The sequence below is a fragment of the Camelus bactrianus genome, chromosome X (assembly GCF_048773025.1).
Source record: "Camelus bactrianus isolate YW-2024 breed Bactrian camel chromosome X, ASM4877302v1, whole genome shotgun sequence".
In the NCBI taxonomy this organism is placed as follows: Eukaryota; Metazoa; Chordata; class Mammalia; order Artiodactyla; family Camelidae; genus Camelus; species Camelus bactrianus.
Genome location: NC_133575.1, coordinates 96,420,240 through 96,447,857, shown reverse-complemented (window position 1 = coordinate 96,447,857; position 27,618 = coordinate 96,420,240). Strand labels below are relative to the sequence as shown.

At 38.1% G+C, this 27,618-nt stretch overlaps 1 protein-coding gene across 1 annotated transcript in view; it reads left to right on the top strand.

Annotated features, from left to right (window-relative positions):
* TENM1 (teneurin transmembrane protein 1) overlaps positions 1 to 27,618 on the top strand; it is a 700,775-nt gene that overhangs the window by 532,153 nt on the left and 141,004 nt on the right. The window contains exons 16-18 of the mRNA XM_074360055.1: positions 361 to 384; positions 2,262 to 2,408; positions 13,479 to 13,695. Coding sequence (XP_074216156.1) covers positions 361 to 384; positions 2,262 to 2,408; positions 13,479 to 13,695 — 388 coding nt within the window. The remainder of the gene's footprint in view (positions 1 to 360; positions 385 to 2,261; positions 2,409 to 13,478; positions 13,696 to 27,618) is intronic.

Genomic DNA, 27,618 nt, shown 5'->3' with positions numbered 1-27,618 from the left:
TTACTCCAGAACTCTCTTCTAAAGATATTACTAATAAGAAGTTCAAGCCACTGCTCTTTCATGAAAGTTATTACTGAAATGTAAAAATGCAGTTCTTATACTTTTAATGAAATATGACACTTTTTTCGGAAGCCTAATAGAGTTTCTTGCAGAAAAGCCATTAATATCTTTCCCACAGAAAATATTATTCACAAACTGCACAGGCCAGTGTACCCACTTTTGAGTTGCAGACATTTCAGCAGTTCACAGTTTGCTGTTCTCCTCCCCAGGCAACAGGCGGTAAACCATTAGTACTTGTTGTAGAGCTTCGGTCGCCCAGAAAATTCATTCAATCATTCTTCCCCCCCTTCCCTTTTTCAGCTCACTACTTAGATGCTGTCCGAGGTAAGATTTTTCTCACTAGTTTTATAACAAAAATATTTTAAATGGGAAATATGCATGTGGGGAAGAAAGGGTTGGTGGGGCTTTGGGGTTTTTGTTGTTTGTTTTTTGTCTTTTGGCAATTTTACTTAAGTGTACTATTGTCAGGTTCGTGCTATAGTAGACAGAAAGGTAATTTGCTTTCCCAACATCAAAGAGTCACTTTTTTGTCATAGAGTTTAATGGATTGATAAGCAGTTTTAAGAATTATTTTCCCTTGTCTTTATGTTGGTTGTATGTGTGTGTGTGTATAACACAGAGAGGTAATTATTAAATGAACTAAGTTTATATAGACAGCTGAACTTTTTCCTTAATAAAACCAAATAACTTTAAGTCCACGTTCAGTATCCTTACAAGGGCAGAAGAATTATTCCCCTATAAGTACTTCATCATCCATCCTGCCAGGGATCCACATTTGACAGAGACCACGAGGGTTGTCCTATCAGATATCCTGATGCCTTTCATGAACTCAGCCTCAGAAGGTTGAAAATGTCCCACTCAAATTATCCCTAATTTCTCTTTATCCATTGTACATGCATGAGAATGGAGCTCAATAAATTTCTTTCTTAATCTGATACATGTTCATCCTATACTATTTCTTGAGGAATAAGATAGATAGATAGATAGATAGATAGATAGATAGATAGATAGATAAACCTTTTCATGTTTTTTAACAGCCATCTGTCACCTTATTTTAAAACTTTTTCTTCTTTGGTCTGGTGATAGTTGATTGGGAAACCATTTGGAAGGAACATTGGGTTATTTCTACAGATTAAAAAAATATTCTTTTGCTCTTTGTACTTCTGGAATTTTCTTTCAAAGACAAAATGAAAAGAATATTGATTGGACTATCTCCTGTAAAATCCAGATCTGGGCCTGTATTGCTACTGGGGAAATTTCCAGAAGCTATATGCCATTATTGATGTCTCTGTTTATCTGCCCACTGAGCACTTGGCACATGCACATTGCCCTTTGGAATAGCCTATCTCTGAACCACTGGGACAAAGAGCAGATCACCACTGAGAAATTGAAAGTCTAAATAGAAACCATGGTCAGGGTTTGCAGTTTATCAATGGATAGAAGTCATTTTAGCATAACAATTTGCTCTTGACTATATTTATCCAGTTATTCTCTAGAATTCTGAAAGTCTATGTTTGACATGCATTAATTCCATAAACATTTGTTGAGCACTTACTATAGGAATACTATTATGCTAGCTTCTGAGAGAAATACCAAATAAGTAAAAATTCATCCTGAGCCCTCAGATCAATAACAATCTTGAAGAGAAAAGCTGAATAAATGTAAAGCAACCGCAGTGCATTTCTAAGGCACCATACGCACAAATAATGGTATAATCTGAACTGCATACCAACATACCTAAGTCCTGAAGCAACACATCACAAGGGAAAAATCAGCCCAGAGTAACAGTAGTCAGAGGTATCTCTTCATAGAAACTGCTGTCTTTTCCCAACTTTTTGGCCATAACTAGATACAGTATCATCCATCCAGTTTTGATTGAAATGAGGAGATAACCTTTTTCGAAAAGAAACAAAAAACATTTCTTGTCCCCATCATAGTTTTTATCCTATCTGAATCAGAGGTTGGGAATTGGGGTTAGCATTAATAATGCTTAATTGGCTCTCTAAGGAAAAGCACAGCAGAGTGAGGGATAACAAGTTCGCTGGGAAGGTGTTGTAAGCAAGCAAGCTCCTATTCCATTTATTCAACACCTCATCTGAATGGAGCCCAGATAATTCGATTTTCCCAATAGGCAGGTATATCATTGTTGGCCAATCCCATTCTGACGTCCCTGTGATTATTACTCTCTGCTGTCCTTTCAGATGGCTGCCCAGGGCTCTGCTTTGGAAATGGGCGATGCACCCTGGATCAAAATGGTTGGCACTGTGTGTGTCAGGTGGGTTGGAGTGGGACAGGCTGCAATATTGTCATGGAAATGCTTTGTGGAGATAACTTGGACAATGATGGAGGTGAGTCATTTATTAAATGTTCATTTAAGAAAGGCATAGCCCAGTCTCTAGCACAGTGATGACCAATCTGGCCAAGAGTGAATATCAGGAATCTTCAGTATAAACAATATAAGGTCATCCTATTTTTTAAAATCTCAACTTATTGAATATTTACTGTAACCAGGCAATACTCCAAACACTTCACATGTATTGTATCTCACTTAATTCTCGCAATAATGCTATGAGGTATACATACTATGTTCCCCATGTATAAATGGGGAAACTAATGCTTGGAGGATGGTAAATGACTTTTCCGAGATCACCTAGCTAGAAAATAACAGAACCAAGGTTCCAATTCAGGGCTATAAGACTTCAGTTTCTGTTTTCTTAATTATTGCAAAATCCCACTACCTACCATATCAATGGCATTTGTTATACTAAATTAAATCAATGTACCACTGTCTAAACTGTCAGATGCTAGTGTAGCTTGCACTGTACACACTGTGAAGTGGTTTTCTTTCTTCTTAGTTATTTAGAGCTCCCTCTTGTGTCTTTACCTTTTAGTAACACTATATCTTTCAAAGGACACAGCATCTAGATAATTCACAGTAGAATTTTTTATATTTAATTCAAGAGCTGCACATGTTTTAAAAAGCCATATGTGGCTTCAAGGCCTCAGGGTAACCACTTCTATTTTAGTCAAGCAAACAAAAGCATCTAATACATTGTACAGTCAGGCCTCAAAACAGCCCAAATCACCTCTGAATGAGCCTAAAACAACAAATCCTCACTTTCCTTTTACTTTCTACTCGAGGAAACATGAAATTGACCAAAAAAAAATTCTCTCTAATTTCTATATATTAACTTAAGATGAAGCAAATTATTAAATTTCATTCCTCAAGTTTTCTGTATCTGCTTAGACAATTACATACTTTATCATTTGAATCCAGACAGGCTTAAATCAATAAGGTAGCAATCATAGTTTAAGCACCAAATCATGTGTAAGAGTGTCCTCTTTTCTTGTTCTGGCTAACAGTTTACTTTAAAAAGTTACAAGACCTTATGAATTTTAAGTGGAAGCAACTTTCTGATTAAGAGCATATGGCTTTGAAGTTAGAATTTCTGAGTTCAGATGTCAGCTCTGCTATGTACTTCCAGCTGTCTGATTTGGCAAAATTTCTTGCTATCTCTGTGCTCTAATTTTCATATCTCTAAAATGGGACTTATGATAATAATAGCTGTCTAATAGAATTGTTTTAAGTATTAAACAAGGTAATTCATATGAACTACTTAAAAGATGATAAATTACACCAATCGCTGCCACTCCAACACACACACACACACACACACACACACACACGATAAACTTAGGATAACAGACCATTTTCTGAAGAGACTGTTTACTTCCTATCTAAATTGAAATTTGTGTTTGGGAGGCCCAGAGTGAGATTTTCAATTAAATGGTACACTGATCAACTATTTACCTGACTTTTATGGCCTGTCAAGCCTTATCTTCACCTTCCTTCCTTTACTTCATTTTCATGATCTATCTCTTTACCTGATATGTCCTCTCCTCTACACTCATCTTTCTCTGTCCATCATTTAAGTCCCAACTCAAGCCATATCTCCTATGACACCTCTGACATCCACCATCCCAATCTCCCATGGTATTTATCATATGCACCATACAATCAAGCACTTAGTAATATCCTGTCTATATTGTTTTCTTGTTACATGTTAAAATATGACTCAGAGTTCGTTGTTTGATGCCCAATATAATTACTAATAATGTTAGCTCACTTGTGAAACCAAATATATATATGTATATATATGACTGAGATATGCTGTATACCAGAAATTGACATATTGTAACTGACTATACTTCAATTTTAAAAAACATTAGCTCACTTGTATTCAAGGTTTACTGTGTACAAGGCATTGTGCTGAGCCCTTTATGCAAATTATTTCACTCAATTCTCATGAGGTAGGAACTACTATTAACACTATTTTACAAATAAGGAAACTGAGGCACAGAGAAATTAAACAAGTTGTTCAAGATCATATAGAAAGTAAACGATAGAGCCACGGTGTAAACCTAGGTGGTATGCCTCATTCCAAAAAGGATTTGAGGTAGTAACAGCGATTTCTCAGTTGATATATTGATTGAAATGTTATGCTCAGAAAATACATTAACAACCTATGCAGTTATAATTTCTGACTCAGGGTTGAGCCAAAATAAGTTTCCTGCCTTAATAAAGTATAGCTTGATAAAAAATAATTGAATATTTAATTATCAAGCATTTTTTATTGCCTCAGGGTCACCTCAAGGCAGCCAAAAATGTTTAATGAATGGATCAGTTAAGTATTAATGAAATAATAGATTATCAGTTTTCAATGTTTGTCGTATATATAGATACAAAGAATATAGAAGATTTTGCTGAGTGTGTATTGACCTATGAGCATTCCTTTAAAACTGTGTATCTGTGTGGGAATCAAAAATCAAAGACCTGATGTGAGTTTAGTGTATTTTTATGAGTTTCTCTTTAGGGAGTAGCAAGGGAAGGCTCCTTGAGAGATTCAATTACCATTTTTTTTTCCTTTGGTAGGATTAAGATGATATTGATGCCAAATAAATATTCAGTTCTACCTTGAGATGAAAAGATGGATTAAATAACCTCTGAAAGCCCCATGACTAAGATTTTGGACAATAAATCTATACTTATATCATTTAAATAACACCTCTAAAAATACATTAAATACCCTTCATTTGGTGGTCTTAGCTTTCCAGCTATCCAGAATGACTGGATTCATTTCCAGCTATCCAGAATGATTGAATATGACTAATGATCAGTATGAATGTGTGCATACTTGTTTGTGCAGGTGTAAGTGTGCGTTTTAATTAAATCAGAAAGTGCCAATTGAACCTTTGGGGAAAAAAGTGGTCCCAATTTTTAAAATGTTAATTCTTCAGAAATCTTCCCAATCCAAAAAACAATCACTTTCAAGCAGTTGCTTCAAGTAGCTGCTACCTGATTACTCTGTATTATTGCTGATACTTAAAGAATGGCAGGATTTTTTTTTTTTTTTGGCATTCTAATCAGCTTTGAATACTCATTAGTATTACTGCTACTTCCTCCAGCTTTGACTTTAGTTATACTCTGATTCAATGCATTGTGACTCTTAGTAACTAATTGGGCTACATTGAATATGTGGGTGACACAGGTCTAGGAGCTACCTAAGAGCTCCTTGAACAGGGAAAACAGAACAGAAAGCAAATACCCTTTAGATTTTTTTCTTAACATGCAAAAAAAGGAAAACTATCTTCTGCATTGTATATATAATAAGTAATTACCAAAGAAATCACAAATCTATCAAATGTCTTGCCCTCATATATCCCTTTAGTCACCAAGCCCCTACCACATGCACAGCTTTGTACTTGGAAGAAGAGACTTAACCTTATGGTGACCACATTTTCATATGTTAATCATGTGTCCTGATTTGGGGTTTAGAAAATATACTCACCATACATTATATGCACATATGAATTGACATAAGAAAAAATGTTTAGACATAATATTATCTGAATCACAATAGCTAAAACAAACAATAGTGACAGAAAGCTAGAACTATCAAATGTTAAAGAATATTTTCAAAGTATGATAATTAAAACAAAGTGGTACTGATGTAAGAGTAGATAGATCAACACAACTGAATAAAAGCTTAGGGACACACCCCAGGACAAATAAAAATTTAGTATATTATCAAACCAGTGTCAAAAATCAGTGGGGAAATTAAGCATTATGAAATAAGTGGTGCTGAGACAACTATTAAGAAAAAAACTTAAGATTTTCAATTCAAACCATATTCCAAAAGAATAAGATAAATAAAAAGACTCTAGGTGATTGAGTTGAAGGTTAAAGAAAACTCAAACACAATTAGGAGAAAATATAGGTGACATATCTCAAGATTGGAAAGGACTAGGAGGAGGGATAAATTACAGATTTGAGATTAACAGATATACACTACTATGTATAAAATAGATAAACAAGGACCTACTGTATAGCACAGGGAACTATATTCAGTATCTTGTAGTAACCTATAATGGAAAAGAATCTGAAAAAGAAAAAAAATATATATATATATAACTGAATCACTTTGCTGTATACCTGAAACATTGTTAATCAACTATACTTCAATTAAAAAATAAGATTGGAAAGGCCTTCTTAAACATAAAAGCTGAGAAAGAAACCATAATAGGAAAAAAATGATAAATCAAACTTCATAAAATTGGACTTCATAAAAATTTCAAACTTCTTTATGTTGTTTGGCTAAGTTTATAGACCATCCAGCATCTATAAATAGCGAAATCTGCACTGTCTGATGTGGTAGACACTAGCCACAAGTGACTATTTCAATATAATTTAAATAACATTGAAAATTCCACTTCTCAGTTGCAGTAGCCACAGCGCAAGTGCTCAACATGAGGCTAGTGACTACTGTCTTAGTGCATATCTAAAGCATTCCTATCAATGGAGAAAGTTCTATTGGATAGCACCAATCCAAATGTTTGACTCAAATGTTTACCTTTCAACCAAACATTTCATACTAGGTACCAATTTTCCATTCATTCATTACTGCTTTATGCCAACTATTGTGCTTGGCACTGAGGAGAAAATGACAGACAAATTTCTGCCTTCATGGAGTTTATGGTCTAAGAAGGAAGGCGGGTACTAAACAAGAAACCACAAAAATAACTATATATATATATATATACACAATTGTAAAGAGTACTATAAAAATATTAGAGTGCTATAAACGTTTAGAGAGGGACCTAACCAAGTCTGTATGACAACAGAGGACTCTTATGAGTCAGGGGAAGAATGTTACAGGTCAGGGAAACAGTGTGTGCAAATGCCCTGAGGTGGAAATGTACTAGACTCTTTTAGGAAGTGAAAAGCAAGTCATTGTGGCTGGACTACAGTGAGTCAGGCAGAGATTGGTGGGAGATGAAAATATAAAGGTAGGCACTGGCCAGATTATACAGAACACTGTGAATTTTATAAGATCTTCAGCTATCAGGGATTACATTTTATTTGGTTTCTGATATTGTGGAAAGATTGTCAAGGAGGTTAAAAAGATATAGAATGAGAGTATTTAATCAAAACAGCCTTTTCCCCTGTGATCTTTTACATATTTCTCACATATTTGTCCAAGCTTCTCTTATACAAACTCTTCCAGTGGTCTATATTCACATTCATTGGTAAAATCAATAAGTTAATTGCGTAAAAGAGAATGATCTTCCAGGAATCATTCTTCATAACAAGTCACCATTCATTAAGAACAACAGCTATTTGTGAGCCTGTTTTATGATATAGTGTTTCTAGATCTAGAAATCAGCACCATGGATGAATTATGAACACATATAAGCTCATGGATCAATAAGTCTCATGTTCTGAATGTCACCAGCATGCTGCAGTTTTTAATAAATAGGAAAATGAAATAGAAGGAGCAATGAATTGATAATAGTTGCTCTGTTTAAGAGCCAGACCCCTTCTCCACATTTACTTTTAAGATTCAGCTGGGACAAAAGACCGGGCATCAGAAAGCATATTCCTAAATATTCTCTTCTGCCATACCATCCTCACTTCCAAGCAACCCATTTGTTAAAAGATCATCACTGAGTTATGAGAGCCTAAACTGCCAAATGATACTAGATATAAGTGGAAGTTGGAAAATTTAAAGTCTAGAATTGGTTAACCACTCTCTAACTGGATCTGTCACATGTCTATCAACTAAGGCTAGTATTACCTGCCATCTTCCTACTTTGCAGTTATGAAAATGAATGAGATAGTGTTGGAAATACAGTAATATAAAGTGGATAATTAAGGTGTGGTATCAATGAAGAATCTGTAACATATATTTTAAGGCACTAATTGAACATTTATCAATCTCCAGGTAAATTTGTGATTGTCATAGAAAAAGGACTTTGAGGACATCCATTTATTCATTCAAAAAATATTGATTGAAAGCTTCCTTCGAGCCAGGAACTGTGCTAGTCATTGAGGAAATAGCAATGAATAAAAAAAGACTAAATCCTTGTTCCATGGGTCTTATGTTCTAGTTGTGAGAGGCAGGTGAGAAACAAACAAACAAAAAAAACCATTTTAAATAGTATGATAGAAGGTGGTAAGTGTGATGGAGACTTTTTTTAAAGCAGGGAAAAAAGGAATCGGGAGGGTGGGACAGAGGTGGAATTTTAAATAATGTGGTCAGAGAAAAAAGCTTCACTGAGAAGGTGGCATTTGAGTAAAGTCTTAAAGGAGGTGAGGGGTTAGCCATGTTGATAGTGGAGAGAACATTCCAGGCATAGGAATTGGGAGGAAGGGGGTGTGGGATAATAGGAAGTAAGTAAAGTCGGAGGGGTAAGAGAGAGACAGTTTAGAACCAGACTGTGAGAAAGTCATTGTCAGGACATGGGCTTTTCCTCTGAGCGATTTGGGAAGCCGTTGATGGCAGGTGAGGAGGACATGCACATTAATGGCATAAAAACAATTTACTTTCCTCATGTAGAAAAGTGACTGTAGGTTATAGCAGTAATAGTGATTTGGGCAAGTCCAATCCTAAATGCACTTGAGCTCTCCCACTTTCTTTTCACTAATACAGCAAAATACTAGGGTGAAAGTCGGACTGAATAAATGAAAAGAAAAAAAATTATAGACTATTCCCAAAGAAAACATAGTCATGTTACTTTCAATGCATAACACAGCAACAACTAAGCCAACAGGAGTGCGTAGTAGGGGGTCTGCTTTAGTAAAAATGCATGAGTGATTCATAATTAGTTCATTGTTTGTGGGTTTCTACGATGCCTAAGGAGATTTTGTTCACTGAATCACTTGAATGATCAGCCCTTCAACTTCTTTTTCAACTATTAATTTTCTTGGCAGACCCTCTATTCTATAGATGCTGAAAAGGTTAAGCTTCAATCCAGCCCCTTTCCAAATGATAACAAATTCTGAATTTGTGAAAATCTATGAATAAATATTTACTGTAGCATTAGTGTCTGTTTAGAATCACATAGGATCCTACCTCTCTGACAACTTAACCAAGCAGAGTTCACAAAATGAACATTCCAACGAACTGCTTAGGCTACATAGAAATTAACTGTCCTCTGGCCAGTGATAAGGCAGGTCAATAGAAGTGAATCTGAACACTTTAAGCTGCCACTGCAGACCATTGGTATGTACCCCTAGAATTCTATCCCTAGACTCTTTGCAGTCTCTACAGTCTAGAATTTGGTTAATGGTAATAACTAACATCTATCAAGAGTGCTAGCTACTAAACCCTAAGTATTGTGCTCAGCTCTTTATGATTAGTACAGCATGTGATCCTTACAACTATGCTGTAGGGTAGTTCTTTTTATTATCTCCATCTAGTAGATTAGGAGACTGAGAATCCAGGAGTTGCAGTGATTTGTCCAGGATTATATAGTGGCAAAGTCAAGATTAGAGTCAAAGTCGTCTGATCTTTCACCCTAACCACTTCATGTGTTCTAAATGCGACATGAATCAGGCACTTGGAGGTCTTACAGCCTACATCAGTAGTACTAGCAATACTGCTTAGATGTAGGTGTGGAATGTGTGATTTGTAGTCAGAACACTGGCTGGTAATATGACTCCCATATTTCTTCCAACTGTGCAACCACATTGAGCCTCCCCTCCCTTATGTGTAAAATGGAGATGAGAATGTGAGCCTAACAGAGTTGTTGCCTGGATTTAATTGAAATACGTAGAAGTGGTACCCAGCACCATACCCAACAAATGTTAGCTAACCTTTATGTGTTTCCAAATCCTTTTGGATAGCCTACCATGACCTAGCTGTCCATTTTTATCAAGGTGATAACATGGGTGCTGTCCCTAAAAGGATATGTATTTGTAAATTCATTTTAAGGATTAGGAAAATAGGGGTTTTTCCTATATTGTTCATATTCCCTTGTCCAATCTTGCTTTCAACCAAGGGCATAACATCTAGGAGGTAAAAGTTTAATAGTGAGTGACTCAATCTTGCCCAGAAGAAAACCAGTGTTCCTTGATCTTCCTCAACCCCAATTGAGCCAACTGGCATAGGCCCTGACTGTTCGGCAAAGCTAGGATCAGTGAATGTTGTGTTTAGTCCTTTAAGATAGTTTAACCTCCCTCTTTTTGGAGCCGGCCCTAAAAGTAAAATAAGTTAACTTTTGATGTGTCCATATCTGACACCTTGAATCTAGCTGTCAGGAGGGTGCCACAGTTTCCAATTCAGAACAATAAAAGAACCATTAATAGCCACAAAAAAAGAAAGAAAAAGAAAGAAACCCACACATGCAGTGTGGCTGTCATTTGCACTTCTTTGTAACAGTCTAGACATACTGTATGGAGTGTTATCCAATGTGATAATTGGTAAGTAGATCTTTGCCCATGTACTGGGCTTACCTACAAATTATAATTTGGGGGTTGCATACCATTATTGGTCAGCTTTCCCGCAGCCTTTCTAGATTCAACTGAAGTCTTGCTGTTTGTTCTCTCAGAAAACAGAGGCCTTAGAGGGTCAGCCCTGTATAATAGGCAATTATTGCATTTGAAACATTAGCTTGGAATTTATAACACGTAACTAGATGAGAATGTGAGTCCCAATTTTGAATTGGCTCTGTGTTTCATTTTAGAGTCCAGTTTTGAAGATCATTTGGGCATGACTATTTATTTAAAATCTATTTCTTTTCAAAAATAAGTTAGAATTGTGTGGTTGACAGGTTGAAACCTGTGAATGCCCAATCTCATTGTTACTAGTGCATTTATTACCAATTGGAAGATAAAGGTGACTGCCCATTCAAAAAGCAGTTTTTCATTGTTTAATATACTATGTACCAATTCCAGACATCAAACTGTTTTAATCAGACTGATATTTTTGCCAGCTTTTCAGTGCATCCAGATGTTTAATTAGTAGAGTTAAGTGATAGTGTGCTAATAGGAGGCTGAGAACAACGTATTGGAGAGAGAGGTGGTAGTGGCATCTAAATCTATAGAAAATCTGTTAATATAATTTGCTGAATGAGGGGAGAAAGGGGAGCAGAAGGGAACTTCTTAGTGAAACTAATCCACACTTAAAAGTTATCCATCAGTGAAAAAGAAATATGTATACAGAGAAGTAAAAATCAGGGGCAAAAATACACTGAACAAACAGCGTAGGCTAGAAAGCAGCAAACTGCATTTTAAATCAAAGTAGTGTCTACAGTGCAGGGAATTTGAAAGGACCTCATGTGGGGAAAAATATTTCCTGGGTGCCCTAGGGCTACTGTTCCAAACGCCTACTCTCTTGGTGTTCCTGGCTTTCATTGCCCCCAGCTGTGGTACATCCCCCTCCAGCTCAACAGGAGCGGCCAAGTAAGGGAGGGAGAGCGAGCCAAAGAGCCGCACGAAACCGGTGCCAGCAACTTTCATCATCAGCCTTAAGGAGCTGGTGATCCATCTGAACCTCCCTATTCCACTGCAAGCCAAGATTAGCATCTTTATATTTACCCTTGTTAAGCATCTAAATTAGAGCTACTTGTCTACTTTAAGGACCTTGGAAGGACTTTAATTTTTTTCAGCTTATTAGGTGTGGAATTAAGTTTCCATATGCTCAGTTAATCACTCCAGCCCCTTCTCTTCTCATGTAACGCTCCTATGACACTTACTACATTTTTAACTGGTCTAAGAGTCAGCTGTTTTATGCCCCCTCTTCCTCCTGCTAAGCTCTGAGCTCCTGAAAACAGGAAAAGGGTCTTTTCACCTCTTCCCCAAGCACCTAGCACAGTGTTGTGCACCTGCAGTCAGCTCTCTGTATCTGTGGGTTCTGCATCCCTGGATCCAACCAACCACGGATAAAAATATTTGGAAAAAAATTCTAGAAAGTTCCCAAAAGCAAAACTTGAATTTGACACACACCTCACAACTATTTACATGTCATTTACATTATATTTACAACGATTTACATGGTATTTACATTGTGTTAGGTATTATAAGTAATCTAGAGATGACAACGTATATGGGAGGGTATGCGTAGGTTATATGCAAATACTGTCCCATTTTATATAAGGGACTTGAGCATCTTTGGATTTTGGTACCCTCAGGGGTTCTGGAACTGATCCCCCTCAGATACTAAGGAACAACTGTATTAGATTCTCAATAGTCTCCCCTCCTCCTGTAACCCCTGTCCCCCACCCACATCATTCTTCTACCAAAGAATGAAGCTTTTATGTGATTTATTTATTGGAACAACCGTGGATTCAGGGGTTTGGAGTAAATGGTGAAGGTCTGGGAAATTAAAGAGAGCCACTCATCACTATATACCGAAGGTTTATTAGTGTTTACTTCAAATAACTGCTGTTAGGAACCAGTAAGCTCTAGTTCTTCTGCAGGTTCCTAAAAAAGTGGTTCTGAAACTTTAGTATGCTTCAGAATCACTGAGATTAAGCATGGCATAATCTTGGGCTCTGAAGAAATAGGTGGGACTCAAGAATTAATAAGCTCCCCAGGTAACTGACTACACATTTGAAAATCACTGCCCTGCTTTAGACAGTGTCACCATAAGAACCATCCTCTATTGTGAGAATTAGGACTAGACGAGTATATTGGGAGAATTATTTAAAAATACAAATTCAGGTTGGCAAGCATTTGTTAACTATATATTCATAAGTGTACATGGTGTGAGAAAATCAAGAAAATTATAAGAAATAGTTGCTATCCTGGAGGAATGGTCTTGCTGAGGAAGGAGGAAACTTCAAAAGAGTGATACCTAACAGAACACTCTCTTCAAATGCTGAACAGTGTAGTCCAGCCCATAAATGCTGGAGGATTCAGGAAGGAGAGATTTATGAACAACATAGTTTGAATTTCACTCTTGTGCCATATAAACTCAGAGTGAGTGATAATTCATGAGAAACACGTGAATTTACTAGATTCTAAACTCAAAACATGGACAGCTACCTTTGGCTATATTCTAGATTCTTCTCCATTTGTGCATATTTTAAGCTATATTGTTTCTTTTGAAGCTAAATTTCAAAATTTTCTTTTTCAGATGGTTTGACTGACTGTGTGGACCCCGACTGTTGTCAACAAAGCAACTGTTATGTAAGTCCACTCTGTCAAGGCTCACCCGATCCTCTTGACCTCATTCAGCAAAGCCAACCTCTCTTCTCACAACACACTTCAAGACTCTTCTATGATCGAATCAAATTCCTCATTGGCAAGGACAGTACTCATGTCATTCCTCCAGAGATCTCATTTGACAGCAGGTATATATGTATTTATTGTTATTCCTTAATGAACAGTGGTCATGTTTTTCCTTAACTGTGAAAGGAAGATAAACACACACACGATGTATATTGTTTGTAGTAAAGTATAAATGGGGCTTTTAATGACAAAAACAGAAGTATAATTTGCAAATTTATTGTTGAGCTTCTGGATTGATCCCTTGAAAAATTCTTAAATTTCAAAAGCTTAATTTGAAGTTTTATTTCATGGTGTCATATGAAAGAGTTGGGTAAGTTTGACATCCTAAAGTGAAATGCCAAACTTGTGAAAATCTGTCTTCTAGGAAAGCTCAAATGCATGAATTGTCACCAAAGACCTGAAACCAAAGTCCAACCCATTAAGGGAATAAATTTGTTAAAATTAACTTACTCATTTGAAGTATAATAACATGAATTTGCTCATTGTTATTCTCTGCTTCACCTTCAGCAGTGATAGTTTCGTAATTAGCACTAGATGTAAGTAAGTCACTGAAGTCAACATTTCTGGTCTTTTAAAAATGTCCTTCTTTGTTCTTGCTACCATTAAACATGTTTAAATATTATTTATGAAACAGAATACAAAGTCGAGCAGTTGGGGGGCTTGAGGGTTGGCCGACGTAAGGGTTCAGTAACGACAGCAAAGCCCCAGGTCCTTTCCTTTTCTCTATTCTATCACCTTCATCATAAGCTTCATTCTCAGGTTGGTAGCAAGATGGCTGTGGCAACTGTAGGCTCACTTCGGACACAATGAGGACCAGAGGAAAACAGAAAAACAAATTCCCCCAACCATGGAAGTAAACTCTTTCCTTCACTCTGACTGTTTCTAATATTTCACTAGCTTCTAGACGATTACAAACAGAAATTAAAAAAAAAAAAAAAAAGAAAACCATTGAAGGTACTTGTCCAGGAACTCCTGTCTACATCCCACCCACTCAGTTGCATCCTGGGAGGTGTTATCTGTCCCCAAGAAAAACTTGGCCAAAAGTTTATATTGATATGCGTGACAGTCTAAGGAAACTACAACTCAGTCTTGACCTATACACAGTGGAAAAAGGGAAGAAAATGTTCATGTAAATTTAAAACCCTCAGCATCCTTCCCACAGATTGTATACTAGAACTGTTATTGAAACTTAAAACTTCCTTATTTTTATTATTGTGCAGTTCTTTTGAGTTCTATTTAAAGTCTCTGACAGAACCCAAAACCCAAATGCCAATGCATCACAAGAAAGGCCTTTTCTGCCAGGGGATCTAGTCAAAGTTTGCCTTCTTCCAAGAGACTCAGTCATCCCCATTTTGAAGTGTTTCCCCCAGCTCAGTAATAACTTTGGAGTAACTTTCAAATGGGCTGCAGTCAAAGTAATTATTTAGACAGTGAAGACTTATTTATTGCACAGCAGAGGAACAAAGGAAACAAAAAGCATTCTTCTTGCTTAAGGAAAAGTCTGTCCCAAAGGAAAGAAATAAATAAATGAAACACCAACCTCCGTGACATGGAGATATGTATTAACTGACTCACTGAACTCAAGGAAAGGGAGAAAGTCAGGACCTAAGAGAGATGGGAGACAAGTCACTGTGACCCAGAGGAGGGCGTTTGAGCAATAAACTTAGAAAAGTGGAGAGAAACTTCAGCCCCTGCGGTTCAGCTTCATGCTCCAGCAGCGCTTGCCAGCCGCTCACAGAGAGAACAAACCTATTACTTGTGGTGCTTAATGCCCTTCTCCTCCTCCGGGTTTGATTGAGTTTTCCTCATTCTTTTGTAAAAGGCTCCAAGTTATCATTTGACTCTGCGAGTCACATTTGAATTCCGAACGACGACCTCCTTCATCCAGTGGTCTCAGCTCTGACAGACATCTCTAACCTGTCAGAAAAGGTGCAGGCCTTTTCCAAGGGAAGTAGGTGGGGACAAGCAGTCTAAGTATATTTCCTCTGAAAAATCAACACATGCAATGTTATTCAGGGTATCTCTGGGTAAAATCAATCCAACTCTGATCACATAGAGTATAAATAATAATAGTTACCAGCTCTTACATCTGTATAGTACTTTTTCATTTGCGAACCTCTCAAACATACATTATTCATTTTATTCTCACCATATCCTCATTAAGTAGGTATTAGTCTTGATGCATTTTATACATGAGGAAACTGAGGTTCAGGGAGATTAAATAAGTGGCCCAACAGCACACAGCCAGCAAATTTATATCGTAGCAACTCTTGTAACCTTTCTGTTACACCACTGCTGCCCCATTTCAACTGGTCCTTAAATAAGCCTAGTGACTTAGATCTAACTTATACTGGATAAATGACATCTGGGTCAACACAGGACACTTTGAAACCAAGTGTATTTTAAATATATTTTAAAATCCAGTTCATTTTATCACATTTCAATGATATTATTTATGAACTCCAAGCCAGTGCTAATGAACTTGGTAGAAGAACACATTTGAACAACTGCTAAAATGGGACTTTTGCTACATGTAAATTATTACTAAGCACTTCTTAAGTGTCAGGTCTTGTACTAAGCCTTTACATGGGTTATCTCATTTAATCCTTACCAAAACCCTGTATGGTAGGCACTTGTATGATCTCCACTTTTCAAGTGAGACAACAAGAACTGAGATGTCAAGTAAGTCACTTGCCCAAGGTCACAGCCTATGAATGTCAGACCTAGGATTTGAACAAGCCAACTAATTCTGAGAGCCTGACCTCTAAACCACTATGCTGGGCACTTTGGCTTCTTAGAAAGCTGGGCTAGCTGACTCTGAAAAGACTTATGGCCCTTAGACATCTCTGACTGTGGGGTTGTTCTCCTCAGACAGATCTAGAATACTTAGGTACTGTAATCAGGGGATCCATTCTGCTTTTTTGCTTTTGCCACATAATTGAGTGAGAGCTGGGTAGGCAGATAAAGAAATCATTGCTGAGGGGCTCACTTGCTACCGGCGAAACGTGACCCACGCAGATGACTTACTGCTGAGTGTTGCCACCATCAGAGGCCTTTGGAGCTAAAGATGGAGGCATATGGGTGACTAACTGTTGCAAGGACACATAAAGGTTAAATAGCTGTTCATCCTTGTGCATCCAAGTGAGACTAGCCTTTCTTGTTCTGAGCTGGCCGTACTGGCAGGTGAGAGCACATGGAATGTGTACCTCCTGTGCCCTGTGACGGTGTGATGTCACTGTTACATGCCACTTGCCCACTGTTGAGTCTCCAGCCAGCCCAACTCACTTACTGTTTTTTCCTTAAATACATTTTACCCTGTAGCCTGAGTTTCTCTTTCTTTTTTTCAGTCAACTCCAAACATGACTACAAAGTAAACCACATTTTCTACGTGCCCCGTATGACTTATTACTTTTTAATAATGTAAATAGGTGAACAGAAGCATTATTGATCTTCAGTGTCTAAGCATTTAATCACTATTAATAATGTAAAAGGTTTTTATAAATATGTAAAAACAAGAGTACATTAAACTAAACGACAGCAGTAATTTGCAAAGGCAGACATTTCACTCACCATTACTAATGGAGAAGTACATTTAAAAAAGAAAATCCTACCGGGGTTGGTGCAGCCGCTGACAGCAAGGCCTGGCCAAACTCATTTGTCTGTTTTGTAGCCATGAGAGGCTGACACCCCCCCCCCCATCAATCCACATCAAGTTGTCTACATCAGAGATTGCTTAATATCAGCCCACAGATGTATTTTGTTTGGCCCAATACTTAGAAACTAAGGGATCTAACATAAAAACTGGAGTGTCTTCCTTCTCTAGAAAATTGATGAAGTTTGACAGCCCTGGGCCCATAGGCATGGCATCGCTGTTCCAGAGCTGAGGGCCAGCTGCCCCTCTGGATGGACTGTGACTATGAATATGACATGCCTCTCTCGCTCACCAGTCACCGTTTCCCTGACACTCGGCTCTCTTCCCTCACTTTTAATGTCCTACCTGGCCCTGCTGACATTTGAGTTTGTAGCCTCTGGACTACACAGCTTCTATAGCTTTCCTTGGAAAGATCTCAAGTGTTTGTTTTTTCTTTCTGATCTGTTTCCCTGAGAGTCTGTAAAAATCCAATCTTATCTTTTTCCTAAATTTTTGAACCTTTGCTCGGTTGATTTAAAAAGAGAAAAAACAAAGTAAGTGAACATGAGCTAAAAATCAAATTAATGGAAGGCTATTCCCACCCTGAATTCACTAGGGTACCTCATGAATAAATTGGTGTACACTCTGCCTCACACCTTAGGCTAATCGACACCCAGGTCCCACCTTAGTAGAAGCGAAATGTTCACTTTCTATGAGAAGGATGTGTCTGTCAAGAGGCATTTGACTTATGTTTGTGACTTAGAGTAAGTTTTAAGAACAGTTTGAAAATCTAAAACTTTGCAGTTACACTGCTGGGCATGGTTGTGGCAGCTTCTTGTGCCTGCTTCTGGTGGAATCACCTTAGTTGAAAAGTTCGAGTTGGGACCAAACTTAATAAGCACTAAGCACATGACAGCACTGTTAACAGGCTACAAAACCAAGAGGTTGAGCGGGATGATTGATAGTCTGTATAAACTCTGAACTGTCCTTATGGCTAACTCTTAAATTCTGTGAGGACAAGTCTGATTTATTTCTCCTTGTTTTGATTAGCTCTCACTATGCAGCAAACTACTCCAAAACATAATGAATTAAAATAATTTATTATGATTATATTTCATGAATCATAGAATCTATGGGTTAGAAAATCAGGTAGGGAAAAAAGAAAAAACAGAAAGAAATACAGACAGGGTATGCCCAGGGTGGATTGTCTTTAATCCATGACTTGTGAGCTCATGGCTGGGAGAACTCAAATAGCTGGATGTTGGAACAGCTGGACAGCAGCCAGGAACCCGTCTTTCTACACAGAGCCTCTCTACTTGGGCTTCCGATTGGCATGGCAGCCAGCCTTGAGTTTGTCAGAGTTCTTATATGTTTGCTCAGGGCTCCAAAAGGGAGTGTTCCAAGAAACAAGAAACAGAAGATACCAGTCTCTTAAGGCCTGGGTCCCAAAATTGTACCAATGTCACTTGTGTTATATATCATTAATCAAAGCAGTCACAGAGCTTGTCCAGATTCAAAGGGAGTGTCATAAATCCCACCTCTTGATGAGAAAAGTTTCAAAGAATTTGTGAACATCCTTAATCTACCATACCACTGTATCCCCAGATCCTAACACAGTATCTGGCAAAAAACAGGTTAAAAAAAAAAAAAGTGAGTGAAAGAGTGAGAGGCTTAGTTGTAGTGATACTGAAGTGCTCTTCTCATATTTGCTAATGAAAAACTCATTTCGGTTGCCCAGAACACACAGATGATATTAGGACCTCAAATAAGTCAATTCCCAAATGTAGAGGCAGCCTAAAGGTAAGATTGCTGTTCTCCAAATAGCACAGGAACAAATTCATAAAAGATGAAGTGATTATATAACAGTAGCAAAGTAATTACTCTTATTTTTTTAACTTATGAGACATTCCACCACTGTCAGAGCCTGTCCATAATTGACATCATTTATAACTTTGTGTATGCATCAGTAATCCTCTCTGCCTTCAGTGGGCTAGATAATCAAAATTTGGAACCCACAAAAAATTAGAAAATAAGGAGCACTGTCAGGAAGTCAGTAGGAAGACTGCTGTGAACTGGCTCGCTTTGGTGTTCCAGCTCATGAAAAAAAACAAAGCCCAGTGCCCCAAAACAAACTGAAGCACTGCAGACGCCTTCAGCATGGCATTCTTGGGAAACTCTTTACTTACCCAAGCCCTTCCTTGACTACACCCCACTCAGTAATGAAATCTTGATTCATGCTCCTGATTATTCATGATACCTGGTAACAACCGTAATTACTTACCATAACTTGTTTAATATAATATGCTTTTCTGCATTAAGTTGATCTGGGAACATATATACCATTTGAAATCCTGTGAATGGCAAAGTGAGTTATTGAATCAAGACTGAGGTTAAGGGGAAGGTTGCAGGAAGATGGTCATTGCTACAGAAGCTGCTGATCTTGGATTTGACTAAGACTTAAGAATAACTATACATGACACATACAAATTACTGTTTTTTTAATGTACATTTTATTGAAATATTAGTATTTCCGCAGTAACTGAGGACTTTAAGTTCCTCTAGAAGAGATACGAAAGTCCTCTGCCATCCCTAGTGTAATCTAATATCCTAATATCAACTCATTTTTTAAAAAGTGGTGAGGATATGTGTTCACCCATTTATTCAACAGGTATTTCTTGAGTACCCACTCTGTGCCAAGAACTGCACAGATGGAGGGCAGAGTTCCCCTATTCACTAAACTCTCTTTACATTCTCGTGAAGGAAGCAGTCAAAACATCAAGTAGATACATAAATAAATTAATTAATTACAATTTTGCAATAAATTCTATGGATTATGGAACATCAGAGAGCTTGGGGTTCATCAACTCAATTCAACAGCTTTGATGGGGCAGACAAGTAACCCAAAGGGATGTAAGGCAAGAGGTATTCTAGGAAATAAGACAAAGTCATTAAACAATTACAGAAGTGAGACTGACCTGGAAGTTTTCAGCAGGAACTTAGAAATGAGACTTATTGACTCAGATAAGCATGAAGAGTTGCTAAAATTGACACACACAGGAGACTACTGAAGACTTGCGAGGAAAAACACAAAGCTTATTTGGACAGTGAGCAGCTTAACTATTTGCAAGAAGTTTCATTCTTTGACATCTGGGGCTATAAATGATGTTTAATACAATTTGAAATGTTTGTATTAAACAGATGAATTCAAGGTGGAAAAACAATCATGAGAAAAAGTTCCCATTTGCCACAGTGAAAAAATTCCCATTAACCACACTTTGGCGTCATTTGTAATAATAGATCCTACAGTTGCTTTCAAGATAATCCATATTGCGGAAGATTAATCATTTCACGCTTGAGATTGATGAACATGACAGTGTTTACTTGGTTCATTTATTTATTCGGTGATTGGCACTGTCCTAGACTCTGGGGCTGCTGCAGACAACTTGCCATCCCCATACAGACGAGCGAGGAAAACTGAGAATAATGAAAAAGGTAAATGTCAGGTAGGTCTAAGTACTGTCAAGTGAGATAAAGAAGGGTTAGGGACAGAGAGTGACCATTTTAGACAGAGTAGTCCAGGAAATGCTCTCTGGGGAGATGACACTAGAGCAGAGACCTCATAGCACCCATCTATGTTAGATCATCTTGGCATGCATGTTTCCTGCCACCTGGACCCTGATGCAGTAGAGTCTCACACAAGCCTGGCGGTCACTTTTAGGGACTACTGAATCATGATCCTGTGGCCTTGTGTGAAATGGAAAGGCAGAAGAAATCTTTCTCAGGGAATTACTACATACAGGTTACTGTACTCGGTTTTACTACTAAATGGATGGGGTGCCTGTCCTTCAGAAAAACTGAATACCCCAGACAAACTGAGTAACCTGGAGAAAGAGAAATCAGCAACAGCCCTAGACTATTTAGTCATGAAAAGAAAAAAAAATAGTAGATCTTCTTCAATTGGTGTTGAACCTAAAAGAAATCAAATACATAGAAACCACATCCTGATTTGGAAATATGAAAAAGAAGAGGTAAGCAAAGCTTATATTCTAGAATATTTATAAGGAAATACAATGTTATTACAATATTAAAGCATTCATTAAGTTAACATTCACAGTTTGGTCTATGTCCAGGTAACCTCCAGAAGTCTATAACATAATCATTCGTAATTTTGCTAAGGTACAAATTTGAATCGGTATGCTTAGTGTTTAAGTTTTTCATGAATCTAGAGGTTAAGGACCTCCAAGTCTATTTGCTAATGGCAGATCTTTGTGAATTTTTAATCTTAAGAATGTAAGAAACATTATACCAGGTACACAACTAGGGGTTGATAAACACACAAGGCAACGATTGCTGAATTAATTGGGTGAACCAAGGACTGGGCGGAGCTCTTTCTAAGGCATCAGCACCTACAGATCTGTCTTGTGTTCGCCTTTCTTTCTAAAGGGAGGCACTGCACATAACCTGCCCCCATTTGGAAAAGGGATCCAAAATTGGTTTGGCTCTGCCATGATTTCTTGTGATTCTCTCTGTCTTCCCACGTTGCTTTTCCTAAGCAACCTTCTTTGCTTATCACTTCTGCAGTTGTCATCCTAAGTGAGAAATAAGATGGTTGCTACTTGCTAATAAAGCACTTTGATCTCGTTTATGTGAAAGGTGTTACGTGTGTGAAGATGGGATCTCCTGATTTTCAGACAACTATTTTGTCTAATGCTAAAGTTCAGGAAACACATGTTCAAGACACATTTACAAAATTACAAAGTGCTGAGGGTTCCAAGAGTTATAGTGCTGACTAGCTCCCGAAATCACCAGTCAACACTGTAAGGTACCAAAAAGAATGTGTGACTTTTCTTTGCAAAGGCTCTTAGGCAAAGAAATCAGAGCACAATTCTTTAAAAAGTTGTTCAATTGATTTTTTATATTTTGAAACTCAGATGTTCTGAGGTGCTTAACAGTGGTGATTAGTAATACCAGTAGCTGTCTACAGCTTATCTCGGTGTGAATAGGTATTTTCCAACGTTTTATCTGTCTTAATTAACGCTCAATTAAGATTGCAGTTTGAAAGGCTCAAATCCTTATTAACTACTTCTCAGCCATAGGATTTGCTTGCAGTGACTTTAGCTGGTTCTGTCATCTAAACTTGTCCCTAGAGAGGGCAGAGTAAATGCAAGTTTGGGGAGAAAGAATGAATGACATCTTGTAGCTCATCTTTGCTACCCAGACTGCACGTGGAAAGTGCTCCACGGTTGGTAAATGCCTCCAAGTAGTGACATCCTGTGGATGGTGCCATCTTTGTGGTGAGCACTTTCTTTTCATTTATAGCCACATTATTTACGTCTGGACTAAAGAAATCTACAGCTTAGGCCCTTCAGAGTGCAGGTCCAAGACCTCCACCACTTCAAACACTTACTAGCTGTGTTATCTTGAGCAATTTTTTAAAACCTTTCTGAATCTGTTTCCTCATTTTTAAAACGGCTAATAGTTGTACCTACTCCGGGTTATACTGATGGTAAGTGAAATAAATAAGGAAAGTGCCTGGCACAGCACCTGACTCATAGTAAGTGCCTCATGAATATCTTATTTATGCAAATGCATGTATTTGTGTATATATTAATATATATATTATTAGAGTACATAATAGAATATAATTTGAAAGGTCTAGTTCAAAAGGCAATCACTTTACTAGGTGATTTTATTGTTACAGCGTGTTTGTGAGGTGACTGGGGATAAGACAGGGAAGAAGTATTCTTCTCACTTTCCGTAAGGAAAAAATGAGGCCAAGAGTAATTGCATTTCTTAGGAAAAGTCACATTGGTGATTATTAACAAGTCAGAGGTAGAACTGGGGTGCCAAGGTAGCCCACACTTCTTCCTCCTTGGAGGGAAGGGTAACCCACGACCAGGATATAGCCAACAAGGCCGACTTGCCCTATATTTAATGCCTCTCCATTATTTGAAGGGCAGATTCACAGAGAAGTGACAGGAAAGGTTAATGAGGTTAATAAAACCCCAGAAGGCTGATTACAAAGATAAACCATAATGAGTAATGTGTAAAACAGGCCAAAAACAAACCAACCAAAAAAATAAAATAAAACTTGAAACTATTCAAGAGTTGCAAGGGCTTCCAGGACAAATATTTCAGGATTCAAATTCTGGACAAAAATAGTCATGTGTCTAAATGAAGCAAACTGGCACTTACACAGTCCTGAAAATGTGACTGTGTCGTCAGTTTTCTTATTGCTTCAAAACACTTGATCTTTTTCCCATTACTTTGGGGATCTCAGGCATCCAACACAAGCCTACTTTTGACAAGCAATTACCAGGGCAGATGGGAAAATAACCACCCTACCTCAGGGTGAGTGCCCCATTTTGTTTCACTTGAAACATCACTAGCCATGAGGAAAATAATTCTGCTTAAAAAGCTATCTGCATTTTCAATAGCACCACCTTTCCCAAAGTCCTAGAATGTTGACGGGTAATGCTCCCAGCTGCTTTTAATGTTACCCATTTGGTAGGTATTATTTATTTGGGCTAGTGACCATTGGAGTAGGATTAAATCAGCCTGCTCTATTTAAGTAAAAACTAATGAGATTTTGTTGGGTTTGCATATGAACATTCACTGCATTCGCATTTTCAGAATGTGAAAATGGGTTTATGCTCTAACACTAAATGTTTTTCATGGTGCTGTACCAGTTTAGATAACATATATCAAAAAATGAGCATGTGATGTGTGGAAACCCCCCAAATATCTGAATATTTAGAACCCTCACGTGTATTTGAATTACATGGTAGTATATAAAGGAATAATTGGGTAGTGTTCATAAATTAAGCATTTGAGGAGGACTATTCATTCATTCCTTCCAGTCACAGGGGTACTATTTAATTCCCTGAAGTAGTCAATTATCAAACAAAACTCTCATGATGAGAAAGTCGTAATTCGCAATCCAGAATGCTGGCTTTTACTAAATGAAATGTAAGGCATCTGTCACACTGGAACCTCAAAGTGGTCTCTGAAATCCTTGAAGTAGTGCTGTGAGGATAGGTTGGAAGTCTCTTATAACTTCATATAGAAATATTTGAGTTGAAATCCGATGAAGCTTTCTTGAGCATGTGCTGTGTACACCAGGCCCTGGGACGTACGCACAAGAAAATCACACCATCCTTGCCCTGGAGTGATTATCTACTAAGAAAGACAGACCTATGACTCTCATCCAAGACAGGCTATGACAAGTGTCATAGCACAGATACAAGCACCAATGAAAATGACAGAGGAGAGAAACAAATTGACATTTATTGGGGACAGATAAATCAGGTTAAAACATATTCTTCCATTTCATAATCTCTGAATTTGAAGGGACCCTACAGTTCATCTTGTAGTCCAACCACCACTTTGTCATGACAGTTTCAACATGACTCCCCAAACTACACTTTTGCGAACCCTATTCCAGAGGCTTGTGTGGAAGAATTAAAAATTCATGCCTCACAGATTTCATAATGGTAAGATTGTGAACCAGTTGGTGACTTGCCTGCCTGTGTATGGTTTACACCTCCTGCCTCCCTCTGCACTGCATACCCCTTAATTGGCAGAGTATATATTGTTTTGGCTTTCCCTAAAGTTCAGTCTTAAGTGGTATCAGCATCACTTGGGAACTTTCTAGAAATGCAAATTCTCAGGCCCCACTCCAGACCTGTGAATCACAAACTCTGGAGGTGGGGTCCAGCAGTCTGTGTTTTAACAAGTCTTGCAAGTGATTCTGGTGTATGATCAAGTTTGAGAGTCACTGGTGTATACAAGAGACAGATTGCCACAAAGGACTGAGGACCAATACCACAGTCCCAAAATTACACTCTAAAAAGAGGATTCTTTATTCATTGCGTGCCGTCAGTGAATAAGAGGGCATCACAAGCCCTTTGTCCCAACCACTCAGAGGTATTTGCATTCCAATAGGGCCCCGAAGCAGCAGTGATTTAGCCCAAATGACACAATCCACAGCTGTGGAACATTTCGGGATAATAAGCCCGCAGAGAAGATGTCAGGAGAACCATCAAACCACACCTCATATGCAGCAGGTTTGTGTCCCTTGGAGACTTGAGCCAGCTGACAACTCAGAGGAATTTGCAGGGCAGGATTCCAGTGCTAGTTAGCGGGGGACTCACATGGCCTCTCCCAGCCCAGCCCTTCTCAGTGCTATCTGTTGACCAGAGCTGTCAGCTGTGGAAAGGATTTCATCTGTTCCTGTGGAAAAAACAACCTAACCTGCCCACCTGCTGCTAGATCCCCTGCTGGTCAGGTCCTTGATTTTGAATATTACCCTTCAAAGGTTGCTTATGCTCCTGTTAGCAACAAAAGCAAATAGCTGTAACTTCCCTAGCCCTGAGCCTCATTTTCCTCAGGAAAGATTTTAATCAGAAACACAATGCAGTAAATTACATCTTCTTTCAGCAATTTAGTTTTCAGCCTTGTTTTTCAAACCAACTTTTGTGCTTGAGGTTAATGTTTTTGCCTGAGGTGTTGAATGAATATTGGAAATTTGACACCGAAGACAAAAGACAACAAATAAGAGAAGAGGAAAATGGAACCGAGAGTTTATTGAAGGCTAGGGATAATTTGACTATGCCATGAAAATAACAAATACAGAATGAGTTAGACCTTTTGAATCAGAACTGTCTAACAAGCAGCTTGTTAGTTAAATAAGGGTCTCGGTAAAGTGTATTCTGACTTGCATTTCCCAAGATGCCCTGTTCTTCAGACCAAGCTCCAGACACCTAGAGGATTCAGCATTTAGTTAAAGGGAGAAGCAGCTCCTTTGAGGTTGCTGCTTTAGCATAGTGACAGCAGGTAGACAGCTTGGCAGCTGCCCGTATCCTCCAGAGAACAAGAAAAGAGACACTTGTGAGGGGTGATCTTCCCCACACATGTTTTTAAACTCACATTGGACATGTTCATCCAAGTTCAAGTTATCTTGCTCTGACCCACAACAGCAGGGAGAGGTTCTTGTTTTGAAAGGTTCAAGGAAGCAAAATACCCCGTCCAAGGCTGTGGATCAAAGAAGGGCAGCCCCAGGTAAAGATGGAAAGCCTGCAGTAACTGCCATTGAGAGTACACAAACACACACACACACACACGCAATCAACACAAAAGACTGTCACACTGGGCGCATACCTGCCACACACGCACGCAGGGCCAGCTTCACGGCACTCCAGGCAGTAGCTTCTATTACCAAGTTTGAAAGATTCAGAAGAGTTCTGTATATTATTTAATTGAAAAAGTTTCAGAAAAAGACCGGTCCTTGAAGGATTAGGACTCACATTGAGAGTAGTTTTCCTGCGGCAAAAATTTAAGAGTTCAAGGTATTTCCCCAGGAAAGACCAAGGACAGGCCAAGTATGACTGCCTCGTTTAAACGGTGGTTTGAAGAAGCTGGAGAGGAAACAGGGAGGCACCACAGTGGGCAGGATGAAAAGCTCGGAAAGTAGGATTGTGAGATGGCCAAAGGCCAAACCTAGCCACACACATCTCACGACTTCAGCCAGGATCTCACTGAGGAAAAAGATGAATTCTGCAGGCTGCCGTGGTATAAGAAACATAATCCGAACAGATTATATACATGGAGGAGAAACTACATTTTAGTGGCTGTGTAAATCAGGAAAAATAAAGCTGGTACAAGGCTACCATCCACAATTATGAAGAAAATTGAGTTTAGAAGCTAGGAGCACACAAAATGGCAGTTGAGCTGAACGAAGCAGCACAAGACACCATATTTGCCAAGGATGGATATGAAGGTTCCCTAAGGGCCATCTGGAGCTGGAGTAGCCTGGGGAAACGAGTAGACTCCAGAGCATTCTTTTTGAAATGGAGAGTTTGCCTGAGATTTTTCTCTTAAGTATCTGCATGTAGTGCCAATCTAAATTACTGCCAATTAAAAAAGAATACTTTAATACTGTTCTGAAATTTACACAACTTACACTGACTTGGGATGACTGATGTTGGTCAAAGATTATAGTAAGTACTAGTAATCCAGGAATAAAAGGACCTAAGAGTTATTCTTGTGAAAAATGGATGACATAGAGTGTGTAAATAATGGGAGCAAATGCAGCAAGATACAGGGAATCTTGGAACATTTAAAGTCTAATACATTACCAAGAGAGTTCAATGCTGATAAATGTAGAATAATAAGTTTTATGGGGCTTTATCATATGCTGTAAGTTGGTGTGGATCATAAAATATGAGGAATAAAAAAAGTGGAGGAGTTGAAAGACAAGTCTGCACATTATTTATGAATGATGAAGAGTGAAATGAATGAGAAGAAGAACAGGTAGACAATGTCTTGAATAATGATGACTTTGATGAGTCGTTAT